Source organism: Somniosus microcephalus, chromosome 13 (assembly GCF_052327205.1).
Source record: "Somniosus microcephalus isolate GS21.2 chromosome 13, FLI_Smic_1.0, whole genome shotgun sequence".
NCBI classification, from domain to species: domain Eukaryota; kingdom Metazoa; phylum Chordata; class Chondrichthyes; order Squaliformes; family Somniosidae; genus Somniosus; species Somniosus microcephalus.
The window spans coordinates 87,334,290-87,355,288 of NC_140999.1; the positions used below are offsets into that span (position 1 = coordinate 87,334,290).

The 20,999-nt window shown below is 46.6% G+C and overlaps 1 protein-coding gene across 7 annotated transcripts in view; it reads right to left on the minus strand.

The window, feature by feature from the left end:
* Positions 1-5,910: 5,910 nt before the first annotated feature.
* The window catches only part of ttll9 (tubulin tyrosine ligase-like family, member 9), a 176,927-nt gene continuing 161,838 nt past the window's right edge, over positions 5,911-20,999 (minus strand). For 6 of the 7 annotated variants that reach the window (XM_086005110.1, XM_086005115.1, XM_086005109.1 and 3 more), the window contains 4 exons: positions 17,625-17,821; positions 16,801-16,914; positions 15,182-15,300; positions 5,911-8,268 (listed from right to left, as the gene is read on the minus strand). In XM_086005110.1, the coding sequence (XP_085861236.1) occupies positions 8,201-8,268; positions 15,182-15,300; positions 16,801-16,914; positions 17,625-17,821 (498 nt within the window). In that variant the 3' untranslated portion in view covers positions 5,911-8,200. Of the gene's footprint in view, positions 8,269-15,181; positions 15,315-16,800; positions 16,915-17,624; positions 17,822-20,999 lie in introns of those variants that run through there. The other variant, XM_086005112.1, reaches the window with a different exon arrangement.

The window sequence follows — 20,999 nt, forward strand, 5'->3', positions numbered from 1 at the left end:
ATAGTGAGTCACACTGGCACTGCCCTGATTTACGAGTCGCAATGCCCTGATTTATAGTGAGTCACACTGGCAATGCCCTGACTTACAGTGAGTCACATTGGCACTGCCCTGATCTACAGTGAGTGACACTGGCATTGCCCTGATTTATGGTGAATCACACTGGCACTACCTTCATTTACAGTGAGTCACACTGGCACTACCCTGATTTAAAGTGAGTCACACTGGTACTGTCCTGATTTACAATGAGTCACACTGCCCTGATTTACCGTGAGTCACACTAGCACTGCCGTGATTTACAGTGTGCCATATTGGCACTGCCCTGACTTACATTGGGTCACACTGGCACTGCCTTAATTTGCAGTGAGTCACACTGGCACTGCCCTAATTTACAGTGAGCCACACTGGCACTGACCTGATTCATAGTGAGTCACACTGGCACTGCCCTGATTTACAATGAGTCACACTGCGCTGCTTTACAGTGAGTCACACTGCTACTGCCCTGATTTCCAGTGAGTCACACCGGCACTGGCCTGATTTACAATGAGTCACACTGGCACTGTCCTGATTTACAGTTAGTCTCACTGGAACTGCCCTGATTTAAAGTGAGTCCCACTGGCACTTCCCTGATTTACAGTGAGTCACACTAGCCTGATTTAGAGTGAGTCACACTTGCATTGCCTTCATTTACAGTGAGTCACACTGGCACTGCCCTGATTTACAGAGAGTCCCACTGGCACTGCCCTGATTTACAGTGAGACACACTGGCACTGCCTTGATTAAAATGAGCCACACTGGCACTGCTCTGATATAGTGATTCACACTGGCACTACCCTGATTTGCAGTCAGGCACAATGGCACTGCCGTGATATTCAGTTTAGTCACACTGCCCTGATTTACAGTGAGTCACACTGGCACTGCCATGATTTACAATGAATCACACTGACCTGATTTACATTGAGTCACAATGGCACTCCCCTGACTTAGTGAGTTAGCCGGGCACTGCCCTGATTTACTGCGAGTCAGACTGGCACTGCCCTGATTGATACTGAGACACCCTGGCACTGCTATCATTTACAGTGAGTCACACTGGCACTGCCCTGATTTACAGTGAGACACAGCGGCACTGTCCTGATTTACAGTGAGTCACACTGGCTCTGCCCTGATTTACAGTGAGACACAGCGGCACTGTCCTGATTTACAGTGAGTCACACTGGCTCTGCCCTGATTACAGTGAGTCACACTGGCAATGCCCTCACTTACAGTGAGTCACATTGGCACTGCCCTGATTTACAGTGAGTCACATTGGTAGCGCCCTCATTTACAGTGAGTCCCACTGGCCCTGCCCTGATATACAGTGAGTCACACTGCCCTGATTAACAGTGAGTCACACTGGCACTGCCCTGATTTATAGTGAGTCATACTGGCACTGCCCTGATTTACAGTGAGTCACACTGCCCTGATTTACAGTGAGTCACATTGGTAGCGCCCTGATTTACAGTGAGTCCCACTGGCACTGCCCTGATTAACAGTGAGTCACACTGGCAGTGCCCTGATTTATAATGAGTCATACTGGCACTGTCTTCATTTACAGTGAGTCACACCGGCACTGCCCTGATTCACAGTGAGTCCCAGCGGCACTGCCCTGATATACAGTGAGTCACACTGACCTGATTTACTGAGAATCACACTGGCAATGCATTGATTTACAGTGAGTCACACCGGCACTGTCCTGATTTACAATGAATCACACCAGCACTGCCATAATTTACAGTGTGTCATATTGGCACTGCCCTGACTTACATTGAGTCACACTAGCACTGCCTCAATTCGCAGTATGTCACACTGGCACTGCCCTGATTTACACTGAGCCACACTGGCACTGACCTGATTCATAGTGAGTCACACTGGCACCCCCCTGATTTACAATGAGTCACACTGACCTAATTCATAGTGAGTCACACTGGCACTGCACTAATTTGCAGTGAGTCACACTGGCATTGCCCTGATTGATAGTGAGTCACACTGGCACTGTCCTGATTTACAATGAGTCACACCGGCACTGGCCTGATTTACAGTAAGTCACATTGGCTCTGCCCTGATTTACAGTGAGTCACACTGGCAATGCCCTCACTTACAGTGAGTCCCACTGGCACTGCCCTGATTAACAGTGAGACACACTGGCAGTTCCCTGATTTATAATGAGTCATACTGGCACTGTCTTCATTTACAGTGAGTCACAGCGGCACTGCCCTGATTCACAGTGAGTCCCATCGGCACTGCCCTGATTTACAGTGAGTCACACTGACCTGATTTACTGAGAATCACACTGGCAATGCCTTGATTTACAGTGAGTCACATCGGCACTGTCCTGATTTACAATGAATCACACCAGCACTGCCCTGATTTACAATGAGTCACACTGCCCTGATTTACTGTGAGTCACACTAGCACTGCCATAATTTACAGTGTGTCATATTGGCACTGCCCTGACTTACATTGAGTCACACTAGCACTGCCTTAATTCGCAGTATGTCACACTGGCACTGCCCTGATTTACACTGAGCCACACTGGCACTGACCTGATTCATAGTGAGTCACACTGACACCCCCCTGATTTACAATGAGTCACACTGACCTAATTCATAGTGAGTCACACTGGCACTGCACTAATTTGCAGTGAGTCACACCGGCATTGCCCTGATTGATAGTGAGTCACACTGGCACTGTCCTGATTTACAATGAGTCACACCAACACTGGCCTGATTTACAGTGAGTCACACTGGCTCTGCTCTGATTACAGTGAGTCACACTGGCAATGCCCTCACTTACAGTGAGTCACATTGGCACTGCCCTGATTTACAGTGAGTCACATTGGTAGCACCCTGATTTAGCCAGGCACTGCCCTGATTTGCTGCGAGTCAGACTGGCACTGCCCTGATTGATACTGAGACACCCTGGCACTGCTATCATTTACAGTGAGTCACACTGGCACTGCCTTGATTTACAGTGAGTCACACTGGCACTGCCCTGATTTACAGTGAGTCACACTGGCACTGCTTTGATTTACAGTGAGTCACATTGGCACTACCCTGATTTACAGTGAGTCACACCAGCACTGCCCTGGTTTATAGTGAGTCACACTGGCACTGCCCTGATTAACCGTGAGTCACACTGGCACTGCCCTGATTCATAGTGAGTCACACTGGCACTGCCCTGATTTACGAGTCGCAATGCCCTGATTTATAGTGAGTCACACTGGCAATGCCCTGACTTACAGTGAGTCACATTGGCACTGCCCTGATCTACAGTGAGTGACACTGGCATTGCCCTGATTTATGGTGAATCACACTGGCACTACCTTCATTTACAGTGAGTCACACTGGCACTACCCTGATTTAAAGTGAGTCACACTGGTACTGTCCTGATTTACAATGAGTCACACTGCCCTGATTTACCGTGAGTCACACTAGCACTGCCGTGATTTACAGTGTGCCATATTGGCACTGCCCTGACTTACATTGGGTCACACTGGCACTGCCTTAATTTGCAGTGAGTCACACTGGCACTGCCCTAATTTACAGTGAGCCACACTGGCACTGACCTGATTCATAGTGAGTCACACTGGCACTGCCCTGATTTACAATGAGTCACACTGCGCTGCTTTACAGTGAGTCACACTGCTACTGCCCTGATTTCCAGTGAGTCACACCGGCACTGGCCTGATTTACAATGAGTCACACTGGCACTGTCCTGATTTACAGTTAGTCTCACTGGAACTGCCCTGATTTAAAGTGAGTCCCACTGGCACTTCCCTGATTTACAGTGAGTCACACTAGCCTGATTTAGAGTGAGTCACACTTGCATTGCCTTCATTTACAGTGAGTCACACTGGCACTGCCCTGATTTACAGAGAGTCCCACTGGCACTGCCCTGATTTACAGTGAGACACACTGGCACTGCCTTGATTAAAATGAGTCACACTGGCACTGCTCTGATTTAGTGATTCACACTGGCACTACCCTGATTTGCAGTCAGGCACAATGGCACTGCCGTGATATTCAGTTTAGTCACACTGCCCTGATTTACAGTGAGTCACACTGGCACTGCCATGATTTACAATGAATCACACTGACCTGATTTACATTGAGTCACAATGGCACTCCCCTGACTTAGTGAGTTAGCCGGGCACTGCCCTGATTTACTGCGAGTCAGACTGGCACTGCCCTGATTGATACTGAGACACCCTGGCACTGCTATCATTTACAGTGAGTCACACTGCCTCTGCCCTGATTTCCAGTGAGTCACACTGGCACTGCCCTGATTTACAATTACTCTCACTGGAACTGCCCTGCTTTACAGTGAGTCACACTGGCACTGCCCTGATTTATAGTGAGTCATACTGGCACTGCCTTCATTTACAGTGAGTCACACAGGCACTGTCCTGATTTACAATGAACCACACCGGCACTGGCCTGATTTACAGTGAGTCACACTGGCTCTTCCCTGATTTTCAGTGAGTCACACTGGCACTGCCCTGATTTAAAGTGAGTCCCACTGGCAATTCCCTGAGTTATAGTGAGTCACACTATCCTGATTTAGCGTGAGTCACAGTGGCAATGCCCTGACTTAGTGAGTCACACTGCCCTGATTTACTGAGAGTCACATTGGCAGCACCCTCATTTACAGTGAGTCCCACCAGCACTGCCCTGATTTACAGTGAGTCACACTGCCCTGATTTACTGAGAGTCACACTGGCAATGCCTTAATTTACAGTGAGTCACACTGGCACTGCCCTGATTTACAGTGAGTCACACTGGCACTGCTTTGATTAACAGTGAGTCACACTGGCACTGCCCTGATTTACCGCGAGTCACACTGGCATGGCTCTGATTCATAGTGAGTCACACTGGCACTGCCCTGATTTACAATGAGTCACAATGCCCTGATTTATAGTGAGTCACATTGGCACTACCCTTATTTACAGTGAATCACATTGGCAGTGCCCTGATTTACAGTGAGTCACACTGGCATTGCCCTGATTTATAGTGACTCACACTGGCACTGCCTTCATTTACAGTGAGTCACACTGGTACTGCTCTGATTTACAGTGAGTCACACCGGCACTGTCCTGATTTACAATGAATCACACCGGCACTGCCCTGATTTTCAATGAGTCACACTGCCCTGATTTACTGTGAGTCACACTGGCACTGCTGTGATTTACAGTGTGTCATACTGGCACTGCCCTGATTAACAGTGAGTCACACTGGCACTGACCTATTTTGCAGTGAGTCACACCAGCATTGCCCTGATTTACATTGAGCCACACTGGCACTGACCTGATTCATAGTGAGTCACACTGGCGCTGCCCTGATTTAGTGATTCACACTGGCACTGCCCTGATTGATAGTGAGTCACACTGGCACTGCCTTCATTTACAGTCACACTGGCACTGCCCTGATTTACAAAGAGTCCCACTGGCAGTGCCCTGATTTACAGTGTCACACTGGCACTGCCCTGATTTACAGTGAGTCACACTGGCACTGCCTTGATTAAAATGAGTCACACTGGCACTGCCCTGATTTAGTGAGTCACACTCACACTGCCCTGATTTGCAGTGAGGCACACTTCCAGTGCCATGATTTTCAGTTTAGTCACACTGCCCTGATTTACAGTGAGTCACACTGGCACTGCCCTGATTTAGTGAGTCACACTGGCACTACCCTGATTTACAGTGAGGCACACTGGCACTGCCCTGATTTAGTGAGTCACACTGGCACTGCCCTGATTTACAGTGAGGCACACTGGCACTGCCCTGATTTACAGTGAGGCACACTGACACTGCCCTGATTTTTAGTGAGTCACATCTCAACTTCTCAAAATGGACCCTGATTAACAGACACAGAAACATTGGTCTTAATGTTTTATTGTTTCAGAATTGTGCCAAACAAGTAGAGTGAGCAGCCAGGAGCCACATCAGTCTGTCTTAGGATTTGTAACAGCACGATAGATCCACTATATATTTCAACCATGGCTCTCCAGTCAGATAGAAACCTCAGCAGAAGTTCTCTACTTCAAGTCACGATGGACACATGTAACTGTAACTGAAAGTTCTCTGGAAGAGGACAATCCTCTATTTTAATGACAATTACAGATCCATGTGATAAAGTCTCTAGGAGTAATTAGGGTTGCCAAACCTCCAGGAGTGTCTTCAGTAATTAAAGATTAATGAGGAAAAACTCATGGGGCTTTGTGTGCTTTTTATACTTTGTGTAAACACTTTTATTAGTCTTAAAAATATTGGAGATGGGAGAAAAGGCTGTTTGACTGAGTGGGATGATTGGAGGCATGAGGTGATGAGATGAAAGCTCCAGAGCTGGCCAATCTAGGAGTGGTAGATAATGGAGAGTACATTCCACACACTGTAATGCTCAGTATCAGTGCAGGTGCTGTAAATAATGCACATGAAAGATAGGGGCTAGATTGTGACCTTTGGGCTGCTGATCGGCCGCTCACATTGGCCCGTATTTTCCGATCAGAGGCTTCCTGCATGAGGGGGCCTCTGATCTGGAAAAAATCTATGCCCTTACCCGAGGGCTTCGGAGGTCCGGGCATTTCCGCTCCTGGGCCTCTGCTCTACGAAAATGAGCAGGGCCCAGGTATCCCAGGGGAGCAGGCAGTTCGCAAGCATCCCTGGGATCACGTGGGCCATGGGGAACCAATGAAAGAAGGGAATCCCCTTCACACTTTTGACAGCTTAGACCCGTCAAAAGTATGAATGGGGATCATTCAAAAAACACATCAAAACATTAAATTAAAAAAAAATTAAATTGCATTTTTAAAATTAGTTAAAATTACATTAAATTAAATATTTTAAACAAAAATGTAATTTAAAAAAATTCAAGTTTTTTTTTTAACGGGGCTAAAAATAAACTTACCTTTTTTAAAAGTATTTAAAAATTATAAATGGGTGAAAAAAAAATTGTTTTACTTTTTTAAACTCTTATGCTGGTAAAAGCAGGCCTTACACCTGCTTTTACCAGGTGTAAGATTTATAAAGGTTTTCAGCGGGCGGAGGTTCTGCAGAAAGCGGAACTCTCCACCGCAGAGGCCCTTCTCCAGGGCAGGCGTCCAATCTGTCAAGAGGATGCGCTTGGCATGCCTGAAACCGGCACTTGCGAGGTCCCTACGGGTGTGTACACAGCTCGTACACACCCATAGGGATCGGAAAACACGGGCTATTATTTTTCTAGGACTCGGAGGTGCACTTCTGTTCCTGTGGTGCCCAACATAATAATTCAACACTTACCTTTGGCGGGCCTCTTCTCCTCCATCACTTGGTTGAAGTGGCCACTGCGCGGCTCTGACCAATTCCCACCTAAAAATGGGAATCAGTGTCCTATTCACATCACAGGACCCGGTTCCCATATTAAAAGGGGCCTAGCACCTGAAACAGACGTTGCTTTGGACGCCCGGTGGGAGACCCCTTTCAAAATGGAGCCGGCCCAATCGCCAGTGTTAACAGGGCAGGAAGACCACCCACTCTGTTCTGAGGTCATTACTGTCTCGTTAACACCAGGTGAGGGAAGTGAGAACCAGGCAACCCCAAGGTGTTCCATAAAAGGTATCTTGTCTAAGATGTGTTGCCCTGGTCTGTGTTACAGTGTAGGTACAAGCTGCCGGTTCTGGACGAGCTGCTGCCTTTTCTCTGCAAACAGGAGTGCTCCCCCTTCCTGGGGGAACCTTTGTTTTCCAGCTACACACTGCTACTGAATCTTCCACTTCAATCTCCTCAGTTTACTTTTCTCCAAGACTTCTGTTTTTCTAAAATATATTTAGGGTTAACTTGTCACCCATTCATAAACCTAGGACAGTCAGTGCTGAGTGTTTCCAATCTGCCAACACTTGGCAGTGAGCAGCAGCAGGAACCTGGAGTCACTGCAGTGAAATTGCACTCAGTATGTTGCAGAAAATAGTTACAGGACATTGTGCTCCACACCGAGTCTTTCGGATGTTAGATATACTCCTGCAGTGTGTTACAGGGCAGGGTACAGACTGATAAACAGGGACACACATACAATTGTAGACAGGCTGCCCTGCCCTGTATTACAGTTGAGGTACAGGTTACCAGCCCTGTGTGGGACAGTGGCACTACAGTGTACGCATTCTTCATCAGTTCCCACAGCACTGCTCATCGCTGCTACTTCTTCTGTGAGATCAGTGGTTTAAAGAGATGCCACAATTGCTTCTTCCTGTCATTGATGCAGCCTGGAAATAAAACAACCAAATGAGAAATGGCTTGGCCTGGAGCCATCAACAAAGGAGAGCTATTGAGGAGGTATCAGTGAGGGTACAGCTATAGATGGACATAAAGGAGAAAGAGTTCCCTGATAGTTCAATTGTTGAAGGCATCATGTGGCTGAGCCAGTCAGAGCAAATAGTCCCAGCTTCAATTCCTAGTCTATTCATCTGAGCCAGTATGGAGCAGGCTCGATGGACCATATGGCATACTCCTGCTCCTATTTCTTATGTAGGTCTGCTGCAATTGACATCAGTGCCCAAGGGCAATGGCAGACAGGGCTGTCCTCAAACCTGAATTACCCAGTGATACTTGTATCTAAGTGGATACTGAGTGAGGACAGAATCGTCCTAGACTAGCCATCCACAGTCAAATAGCCTGCCAATAGTCACTGTGTAGATGAAACATGAGGAATGGGCAGAAGCCAGAAGCCCAGTGACCCAGCGATAGTCACAACCTTCAGGAGAAAGGACAGTAAATGAGAAAGTAGAACGACAGCTCAGAAGGAGATAGTGAGAGGGTGACCAAACTGTGGGATGCTAGACCAGAAACACATGGCAGGATTTTAAGAAGGACTGGATGATTCCCCTGTTGGAAATTAAATCTGGGGTTATTTAGTTGTAACTTGTTTGGAAGGGTAGGTTAGATGGACCAATTATTTTCCTGCCCAAAACATTACTGTTTGCAGAGTGGTATATAGGATTGTTATATTAACTTGGAATTCTTCATGCATTGAGTTTTAGATTTCAACTGAGGATGCACAGATTAATGAGTTGGGAAGTAAAAGTAGTTGATCCTGTGGGAGATAAAAAGTTACAAATAAATTACTCTGGTTAGACATCTCTAATACAAAATAATCCAAGCTAACACTCGGGGATTGTTACAGACCAGGAGGTCAGTAGGAAACCAGTTTGCTCAATGAAGAGATGGAAGGGTTTGTGAGAACAGGAAAGTTATTTTAATGGGAGACTTCATTCAACCTAATTTAACAAACCTGAGCGGTTTAGACTCCGAGTTGGTAAATAACGCACGACTGTTTCATAACTCAGTGCGTGAGGGAAGCATGAGAGGCAGTATTCAAACTTAACGCAAACAAGCTTAACACTTTAAAGTTGCATGAGGATGGAATACTTTATGCGTTGTAGAAATTGAGAGATGTTTGGGTTCCAGGTCCAGGGTCTGGAGGGTTTTATCTGCAACAACCGCAAGCTGTTCAATGCATTCAGGGCTGGAGTGGTCGGCCTCAGTGAGTGACTCGCCTCATATCTAAATATCAGGGCGGGAGAAGGTTTTATAGGTGTTGTATTAGAGAAGGCCACACTGGCGGTGGGATTAGGAGGAGACCCCATTATCCAGAGGAGGGTGGGTCTCTGTTAGAAAGGGGGGAAGGAGTCGTGGCCGGGGAGTGGGGCAGGAACTGTCATCCCTGGGGCTCTCCAACAGTGTCTCTCCTCTGGAGAGAGAGGACGTGTAGACTTGAGGTGGCTGGGATAGCGAGGATTGCCATGCACTGGGGCAATGCAGCGACCTCAAGTAAGAATGACCCAACAAGAGAGAAGGGTAAGGGAACCAAAGCAAGGGCTCCTTGGATGACGAGGGAGATGGAGAAGACGATGAAACAAAAAAAAAGGGTGTATGATGAATGTCAGGTGAATTCTTCAAGGGAGAACCAGACCAAATACATTAAGTTGAGAGGGGAAGTGAAGATGAAAATAAGATTGGCAAAGGGAGAATATGAGAGTAGAATGGCGGTTAACATAAAAGGGAACTCAAAAATCTTCTACCGGCACGTAAACTGTAAGCAGGTAGTAAGAGGCGGGGTGGGGCCTATTAGGGACAAAGAAGGTGATATATGCTTAGAGGCACAGGGCAAGGCTAGAATACTCAATGAGTACTTTGTATCGGTGTTTACTAAGGAGGTGGATGCTGACAAAATATCGGTAGAAGTGGAAAAGGAAGAAGCAATGGAAGGGGTGAAAATTGATAGACAGGATGTACTAGAAAGACTGGGTATGCTTAGAGTGGATAAGTCGCCTGGTCCAGATGGCTTGCATCCCAGGTTGCTAAGTGAATTGGGGGAGGAGATAGCGGAAGTGCTTGCCATAATTTTCCAATCTTCCCTAGATGCGGGGGAGGTACCTGAGGATTGGAAAGTGGCAAATGTGACACCATTGTTCAAGAAAGGGCGTAAGGATTATGGAACAGTTCCTGCAGATTGGAGGGTGGCAAATGTAACCCCACTATTTAAAAAAGGAGGGAGAGAGAAAACAGGGAACTACAGACCGGTTAGCCTAACATCAGTAGTAGGGAAAATGCTATAGTCTATTATAAAGGATGTGATAACAGGACACTTAGAAAATATCAATGGGATTAGACAAAGTCAACATGGATTTATGAAAGGGAAATCGTGTCTGGCAAACCTACTGGAGTTTTTTGAGGATGTAACTGATAGAATAGGCAAGGGAGAACCAGTGGATGTGGTATATTTGGAATTTCAGAAGGCCTTTGATAAAGTCCCACATAAGAGGTTAATGTGCAAAATTAAAACACATGGGATTGGGGGTAATATACTGGCATGGATTAAAAATTGGTTAACAGACAGGAAACAGAGAGTAGAAATAATTGGGTCTTTTTTGGGGTGGCAGGCGGTGACTAGTGGAGTACCGCAGGGATCAGTGCTTGTGCCCCAGCTATTCACAATATATATCAATGATTTGGATGAGGGAACCAAATGTAATATTTCCAAGTTTGCTGACGACACAAAACTAGGTGGGATTGTGAGTTGTGAGGAGGATGCAAAGAGGCTTCAAGGCGATTTAGACAAGTTGAGTGAGTGGGCAAATACATGGCAGATGCAGTATAACGTGGATAAATGTGAAGTTATCCACTTCGGTAGGAAAAACAGAAAGACAGAGTATTATTTAAATGGTGATAGATTGGGAAATGTTGATGTACAAAGGGACCTGGGTGTCGTTGTACACCAGTCACTGAAAGCAAACATGCAGGTGCAGCAAGCAGTTAGGAAGGCAAATGGTATGTTGGCCTTCATTACAAGAGGATTTGAGTACAGGAGCAAGGATGTCTTACTACAGTTATACAGGGCCTTGGTGGAGTACTGTGTGCAGTTTTGGTCTCCTTACCTAAGAAAGGATATACTTGCCATAAAGGGAGTGCAGAGAAGGTTCACCAGACTGATTCCTGGGATGGCAGGACTGTCGTATGAGGAGAGATTGGGTCGACTAGGCCTGTATTCACTAGAGTTTAGAAGAATGAGAGGGGATCTCGTGGAAACGTATAAAATTCTGACAGGGCTAGACAGACTGGATGCAGGGAGGATGTTTCCCCTGGCTGGGGGGTCTCGAACGAGGAGTCACAGTCTCAGGATATGGGGTAGGTCATTTAGGGCTGAGATGAGGAGAAATTTCTTCACTCAGAGGGTGGTGAACCTGTGGAATTCTCTACCACAGACAGCTGTGGAGGCCAAGTCACTGAATATATTTAAGAAGGAGATAGATAGATTTCTAGACACAAAAGGCATCAAGGGGTATGGGGAGAGAGCGGGAATATGGTATTGAGATACAGGATCAGCCATGATCATATTGAATGGCGGAGCAGGCTCAAAGGGTCGAATAGCCTACTCCTGCTCCTATTTTTCTATGACATTCCTAGTAACTACAGGCCTGTCAGTTTAACAGCAGTGGTGGGTAATGTTTTAGAAAGAATAATCAAGGAAAAAATTAACGGGCACTTGGAGAGGTTTAAGCTAATTAAGGAGAGCCAACACGGATTTGTAAAAGGCAGATCGCGTTTGACTAATCTAATTGAATTTTTTGATGAAGTAACAGAGAGGATTGATGAAGGGAATGCAATGGATGTTGTCTACATGGATTTTAGGAAGGCGTCTGACAAAGTACCACATAGAAGGCTGGTTAACAAAATTGAGGCTCATGGAATAGGTGGGTCAGTGGCAGCTAATATAAGGAATTGGCTTAATGACAGAAAACAGCGAGTTGTGGTAAATGACTGTTTTTCAGACTGGAGGATGGTAGACAGTGGTGTTCCCCAAGGGTCAGTGCTGGGGCTACTGCTTTTTTTGATATATATAAAATGACCTGGATATTGGAATACAGAGTAGAATTTCTAAATTTGCCGATGACACCAAACTTGGGGGGGTGGCAAACAGTGAGGATGATACCAATCGACTGCAACAGGACATAGAAAGGCTAGCAGAATGGGCAGACAAGTGGCAGATGGAATTTAATACAGATAAGTGTGAGGTGATGCATTTTGACAGAAGGAACAGGGAGAGGCAATAGACACTTAATGGCACAGTTTTAAAAGTGTACAGGGACAGAGGGACCTGGGAGTTAATGTGCATAGGTCCCTGAAGGTGGCAAGGTATATTGAGAGAATGGTTAGCAAAGCATATGGGATCTTGGGCTTCATAAATGGAGGTACTGAGTACAAAAGTAGAGAAGTTATGCTGAACCTTTATAAAGCGCTGGTTAGGCCACAACTGGAGTATTGCGTCCAGTTCTGGTCACCACACTTTAGGAAGGATATGAAGGCACTTGAGAGGGTGCAGAGGAGATTTACCAGAATGGTTCCAGGGATGGGGGATCTTAGCTACAAGGACAGGTTGAAGAAGCTGGATTTGTTTTCATTATAGCAAAGGAGGTTGAGGGGTGATTTGATAGAGGTGTACAAGATTATGACGGGTTTGGATAGGCTAGACGGGGAAAGGCTGTTCCTACTCGTTGATGGTACAAGGACGAGGGGACACAGATTTAAGGTTTTGGGCAAGAGATACAGGGGGGATGTGAGGGAAAACTTTTTTACACAGCGAGTGGTGAGGACCTGGAATTCGCTGCCGACGGAAGTGGTGGAAGCGGAGACACTCACGGCTGAAAATTCAGTAGCCTTAGCGCCTCATTTGAGGCGCTAGAGGGCCTTGCGCCGGAGTTATGGCCAGTAGTGAAATTCCCTGGGGCCCTAAATCGGCGTTGCTCCGGTAGCGCTGCGCCGGCACCGATGACGTCATCGGTGTGCGCAGCGTCCCGGTTGCCGTGGTAACCCGCCCGAACTCCGAAATTGAGTTGCGGCCGCCTCGCCCGTGGCAGCCGCAACCAGCGTTTTGTCAGAGGTGCCTTACTGCAGTTAGCGCCGGCGCATTAAAGGCCCCGTGGCGGCCGGCCGCCTGCCCGCAGCTCCCTCCCCGGACTTCTCTCCCCCCCACCCCCGGAACAGATGCAAGCCCGGCACTTGTCCAAGGTGCCGGGCTCATTTTTAAGCAGATTTGCGCGGGCCGCGGCCGGGTGCAGGCAGCTCCTCCTTAACGGAAGGAGGAGGCCTGCACTTCCCCAGCCTGCCACACCGCATCGGGTGCCGCAGCGCCGGAATTGCGGCGCGAAACGGCAGTTAGCGCCCTTTTCCAGGCGCTAAGACCCTTCAGTAGCGCCGGCAGCCGTTTGGGCGCGGCGCCACTGAATTTTTGGCGCGCGCAGGGGACTTAGCGCCGGCACTAATTTCCGGCGCTAAAGCCCTGGCTAAGCCAAAACCCAATTTCTAGGCCACAATGTTTTCAAGGGGAGACTGGATAGGCACTTGAAGGAAATAATCTTGCAGGGCTACGGGGATAGAGCGGGTGAATGGAACTGACTGGATTGCTCTACAGAGAGTCCGCACAGACTCGATGGGCCGAATGGCCTCATTCTGTGCCGTTATGACTCTATGACTATGACTCTACTGGGGCAAGGATGAGCCATGCACTAGGGCAATGCAACCACCTCAGGCAAGAATGAACCATGCACTGAGGCAAATTAGCAGCCTCAGTCAAGGATTAGCCATGCACTGGGGCAATGTAGCAGCTTCAGGCAATTGTGCGATGCACTGGGGCATTTCAGCAGCCTGTCAGGGAAGGAAGGAAAAAGAGAAAGAGGAGCAGACTAGTTGTGGTATTAGGGGATTTCATTATTCAGTTTACAGGTGGAATTCTGTGCAAACCAGACCCAGAAAGACGGATGGTGTGTCATCTCCCGGGTGCACAGGTCGAGGACCTGAATCCTGTTAATTACAGTAATTAACCAACCTGACAATATTTACCAACCTGACCATTGAATGCAGTTAATACTGTACTATTCATTACAGTATAAACCAATCTGACATCTGAATACTGTTAGTACTGTATTAGTTACTACAGCAATAAATCCCCTGACCTCTGTTGTCAATACTGTACTATTATTACAGTAATAAATCCCCATACCTCAGTGCTGTCAATACTGTACTATTTATTGTTACAGTAATAAATCCCCATACCTCAGTGCTGTCAATACTGTGTTACTATGTGTTTCTGTATCATGCTGAAGCAACTGAAAAATTATAAAAAGCTTCCCGGAAGTGAGAATCCCCTGAACCTCGCAGCAGTCTGCAGCTTACAATTTGGTGGGAAATCTACGCTAATATCTTCGTAACCCAGTGAAACCCCTGGAAGATGCCCAGTATTCCTGGGGCATGAGCTGGTGGTGTAAAATCTCTTTGTGCAGTATGTTTCTGTACCCATGCTGTGTCAGGTACAACTGGATGCAGGAGGATGATCTGTGGATCTCTATTACTGTATTAACCTGCCCATGGGCCACACTCCAAGGTAAAAGCTGCATTGATGTTGGGGCTCTGGTGTATGGCCTGTATGTGAGTTAATTTTAATTTCCTTCCCCCGCCTCCCACCAGGGCCCCTCATGGTTGGGTTGGCCTATATGTGCATTAGTACAGTATTGCACCCAGGTCCAATGACCGAAAGGAAAGCTATTTATATATCTTCTACAAATAGAAAATAATATAAAACAATAACAGCAAGCGGCAGAGAGAATGCCATTGTGTTATTACCCAAGTGAGTGTTAGCAATGAGGTTGATGCCTCCATCGAAGTTTCCATCATCACTATAAACAGGACCATCATTCCACATCAGGTCAAACCCTCCGATCTGCTTCTCCTTCCCAGACAGTCTGCAAAACATAGTCTTTCATGGAAATAACATGGTATGCCAACAAAGGACAATGATTCTCCTTCATAAGGAACATCTTGGGCAATTTGTTCCACACGAGTTTACTGACACCTCCATCCTGTCCCATGGGGTCTTTATTGCATGTTATTTTTCAGCTGCCTCCTTTCCCTGCATCATTCCTAACTGAGAATCAGCTAATTGGCTTCAGTTGAAAGTCAATGGCTGTTTTTAGGAGACTCGGTGACCTATAAATTGGGTCGTGCAGCGGAAATTTTTTAGGCACTACACTAAGGCTCCAAAATGATGGGCAGGAAGCGGATGCACATTTCCGCCATATTGGTAGAGGTAGCGCTTGCATCGGGAGCGCTCCCCGACAGCATTTAAAGTCAGTTTGGGGGGCATTAGTCCCGTTCCACTGCAAAACCACCAACAGAGGAGAACTCAGTCCTCTGGGTCTCACAATGACTCTGGTAGCTGTTGATCCAGTCCCTCACCGCAGACTTTGTGCTGCCTCTTGTCATGGTGCATGGGGAGATGTGTCTCCAGCATTGAGGAGTGGAGGAAGAGCGCTGGACTCTTGGCGCACACTGGAGTCTATGTATCATTGTTGGGTCTTGGAGATAGGACCCATCTGGAGGCAACAGTATTGATCATAATGAGTGAGGTGGAATCTGTGGAACTGGAGAAGGGCATAACATGGCCCCGTTAAAGGAGCTGATGCCTTTTGAATGCCAAACTCAATCTTTGTTGGGGATTGACAAAGGCTGTGCAGTGTGCTTGGTAGAGAGTCTCATGGTTCCATTTCCATTGTGCTAGAAGGCCAGGGACCTGGTCCCTCGAGCCAGAGCTGTTCAGTGATAAATACCCATGATTGGGAGACTCAATCCCCTATTCCTGCTTAGGAAGTTGAATGTGTTTGAGGTATTTTCATGGCATTATATATTGTTCTATTCAGCTCAGTCCCCTCTATAATCTCACGTATTGTGTGCCAATCCATTATCTTTAGGATGGTATCAGCTTACATTTGTGCTTATTTGATAACCAGGAAAAGTGTGAAGGCCTCAGAAACGTGCCTCTGACTGATAACAATTCCTCACCATTTCTCAACAACTAGTGTTAATTCCTGTTCTATTACACACCACAGGACTGCTGTAATAGCTTCTGTCACTCCTGTGCAGTACTGAGGGAGTGCTGAATTGTTGGAAGTGGCGTCTTTCTGCCGAGACGTTAAATCAAGTAAGGCTGGACGCTAAAGATCTGCATTCTTTTTTTGAAGAAGAGCAGGGCATTCTCTTGGTGTCCTGGCCAATGTTCCTCCATCAACTAACACCACCAAAAACCGGTTAAATGGTCATACATCTCATCGCTGTTTGTGAGACCTCGCTATAGGCATTTGCCTACAAAACAACTTCAAAAGAGTGATTCATTGGCTGTGAAGCATTTCAGAACACACTGAGGACTTGGGAGGCACGATGTGAATGCACGGGCTTTCTTTGCTCACCTTCCTTCCATGTCTACAACATGCACCGTGTCCTCCAGCAAGCGACACTTCAGCTCGTAATCTTCCTGGCTGCTAGCTATCAGCGAAGGAGAGGCATTCACTTCCAAAAGCCACCTAAGGAAACAGAAAGACACTAAAGATGTTTGTAGGATGAGATGGGGCGGATATAGGAGCTGCCCGGTGCAACAAAGGACAAGGCATTGATAGGGCAGAGAAAAGCAGGGAGAGGAAACACAAGAGTAAGAGCTACCCAGTACAACACATACAGAATCATACAATACATGCATGCAGAGTCACGCAACACATACATGTACACAGTCATACAACACATACATGTGCAGAGTCAAACAATACATACATGTACACACACAACACACACATGTACACAGTCACACAATGCATACATGTACAGTCACACAGCATACATGCAGTCACACAGCACATGCATGTACAGTCACACAGCACATGCATGCAGTTACACAGCACATGCATGTAGTCACGTGTACATGTGTTGTGTGCCTGTGTGCCTATATGTAGAGTCACACAACACAGTCAAACAACATATGTACAGTCACACACCACATACATGTAGTCATACAACACATACATGCAGTCACACAGCACATACACGTGCGTTCATACAACACATACATGTACACAGAGCCACACAACACAGATGTACACACACAAAGCCACACAGCACATACTTGTACACACACAGCCACAGAACACATACATGTACACACATAATCACAGCCAATCAGATTCACAATGAATTACGCACACATTCTGCTCCAGTTCACCCCATCACTCAGTGTCCTCACGGTTTCAGGTACTTGTCGATTAGAATGTCATATCCATACAGTTCGAAGCAGTGCTTGTCGTTAATAATCACGGTTTGGACACTCTGCAAACTTTTGATGAAGATGTTGTCGATGTCTCTAAAGAGCACTTCTACAGCCTCAGTGCCATGTTTCGCTGTCAGGTACTGTCGCAGCTGTTGCAGCAACCACTTGCAACCCTAGAAGAGAGCACAGTATCTCACAGTCAATCACATTATTCTGCAGTGAATCACATTGAAATGCAGAGTATCGCAGTAAATCACATCATATCACAGTGAATCACACTGTATTGCAGTGAATCACACTGTATTGCAGTGAATCACTGTATCGCAGCGAATCACATTGTATCGCAGCGAATCACACTTTTATCACAGTGAATCACACTGTATCACAGTGAATCACACTGTATCACAGTGAATCACACTGTATCGTAGAGCATCATACCGTATCACAGTGTATCGCACTTTCATTGCAGTGAGTCACACTGCATCACGGTGAGTCACACTGTATCACAGCAAATCACACTGTATCGCAGTGATCACATTGTATCGCAGTGAATTGCACTGTATCATAGTGAATCGCACTTTTATCACAGTGAATCACATTGTATTGCTGTGAATCAGACCGTATTGCAATGAATTCCACTGCATCACAGTGAATTGCGCAGTATCATAGAGTCATAGAGTTATACAGCACGGATAGAGGCCCTTCGGCCCATCGTGACCGCGCCGGCCATCAAGCCCTGTCTAATCTAATCCCATATTCCAGCATTTGGTCCGTAGCCTTGTATGTTATGGCATTTCAAGTGCTCATCCAAATGCTTCTTAAATGTTGTGAGGGTTCCTGCCTCCACAACCCTTTCAGGCAGTGAGTTCCAGACTCCAACCACCCTCTGGGTGAAAAAGTTCTTTCTCAAATCCCCTCTAAACCTCCCGCCCTTTACCTTGAATCTATGCCCCCTAGTTATTGACCCTTCTACTAAGGGAAAAAGCTCCTCAGTATCCATCCTATCTATGCCCCTCATAATTTTGTACACCTCAATCATGTCCCCCCTCAGCCTCCTCTGCTCCAAGGAAAACAAACCCAATCTGCCCAGTCTCTCTTCATAGCTGAAGCGCTCCAGCCCTGGTAACATCCTGGTGAATCTCCTCTGCACCCTCTCCAAAGCGTTCACATCCTTCCTGTAGTGTGGCGACCAGAACTGCACACAGTATTCCAGCTGTTGCCTAACCAGTGTTTTATACAGCTCCATCATAACCTCCTTGCTCTTATATTCTATGCCTCGGCTAATGAAGGCAAGTATCCCATATGCCTTTTTTTACCACCTTATCCACCTGTTCCGCCGCCTTCAGGGATCTGTGTACTTGCACACCCAGATCCCTCTGACCCTCCGTCTTGCCTAGGGTCTTACCATTCATTGTGTATTCCCTTGCCTTGTTAGTCCCCCCAAAGTGCATCACCTCGCACTTTTCCGGGTTAAATTCCATTTGCCACTGTTCCGCCCATCTGACCAACCCATCTATATCGTCCTGCAGACTGAGGCTACCCTCCTCGCTATTTACCACCCTACCAATTTTTGTATCATCCGCGAACTTACTGATCATACCTTTTACATTCATATCCAAGTCATTAATGTAGACCACAAACAGCAAGGGACCCAGCACCGATCCCTGTGGTACCCCACTGGCCACAGGCTTCCAGTCACAAAAACAACCTTCGACCATCACCCTCTGCCTTCTGCCACTAAGCCAGTTTTGTATCCAATGTGCCAAGGCACCCTGGATTCCATGGGCTCTTACCTTCTTGACCAGTCTCCTGTGCGGGACTTTATCGAAGGCCTTACTGAAATCCATGTATACCACATCCACTGCGTTACCCTCATCCACACACCTGGTCACCCCCTCAAAAAATTCAATCAAATTAGTCAGACATGATCTTCCCTTGACAAAGCCATGTTGACTATCCCTGATTAATCCTTGCCTCTCCAAGTGGAGACTAATTTTGTCCCTCAGAATTTTTTCCAATAATTTTCCTACCACTGATGTTAGGCTCACTGGCCTGTAGTTCCCCGGTTTTTCCCTACTTCCCTTCTTGAATAATGGTACTACATTAGCGGTTCTCCAGTCCTCTGGCACATCCCCTGTGGCCAGAGAGGTCCTGAATATATGTGTTAGAGCCCCCGCAATCTCTTCCTTTGCCTCACACAGCAGCCTGGGATACATTTCGTCCAGGCCTGGGGATTTATCCATTTTTAGGCCTGCTAAAACCGCCAATACCTCCTCCCTCTCGATGTTAATATGTTCGAGCATATCACAGTCCCCCGCCCTATTTCTATGTCTACATCGTCCTTCTCCATAGTGAAAACAGATGCAAAAAATTCATTTAGAACCCCTCCTACATCTTCCGGCTCCACACACAGATTGCCACTTTTGTCCCTAATGGGCGTTATTTTTTCCCTAGTTATCCTCTTACCCTTAATATACTTATAAAACATCTTAGGATTTTCCTTTATTTTGCTCGCCAGTGTTATTTCATGGCCCCTCCTTGATCTCCTAATTTCTTTTTTAAGTATCCCCCTGCACTTTTTGTACTCCTCTAGGGCTTCCTCCGTCTTTAGCCTTTTGTATCTGCCAAAAGCCCTCCTTTTTTTCCTAATCCATTCTCGTATATCCCGACATCCAAGGTTCCCTGTGGTTTTTGGAACCACCCTTGACCTTTACGGGAACATTTTGCCATTGTATGATCTCAATCTCCCTTCTGAAAGCCTCCCATTGCTCCGATGCGGATTTTCCTACAAGTAGCTGATCCCAGTCCATTTTGGCCAGATCCTGCCTTATCCTATTAAAATCGGCCATCCCCCAATTTAGAACCTTTATTTCCAGCCCATCCCTGTCCTTTTCCATGACCGCCTTAAATCTCACCATATTATGGTCACTGTCACCAAAGTGCTCACCTACTAGCACTTTTTCCACTTGGCCGGCCACATTCCCTAGAATTAGGTCCAGTACCGCCCCCTCTCTTGTAGGACTTTCTACATGCTGGCTCAAAAAGCTCTCCTGGATGCACTTTAAGAATTCTACACCCTCTGAGCCTTTCACACTCTGACTATCCCAGTTAATATTGGGGAAGTTGAAATCCCCCATTATTATTACCCTATTATTTGCACATTTCTCTGAGATTTGCCTACATATCTGTTCCTCTATCTACCCCTGACTGTTTGGAGGCCTATAGTACACTCCCAGCAAAGTGCTTGCCCCCTTTTTGTTTTTAAGCTCCACCCATATGGCCTCATTAGAGGAACCTGCTAATATATCATCCCTCCTTACTGCAGTAATTGACTCCTTAATTAATATTGCG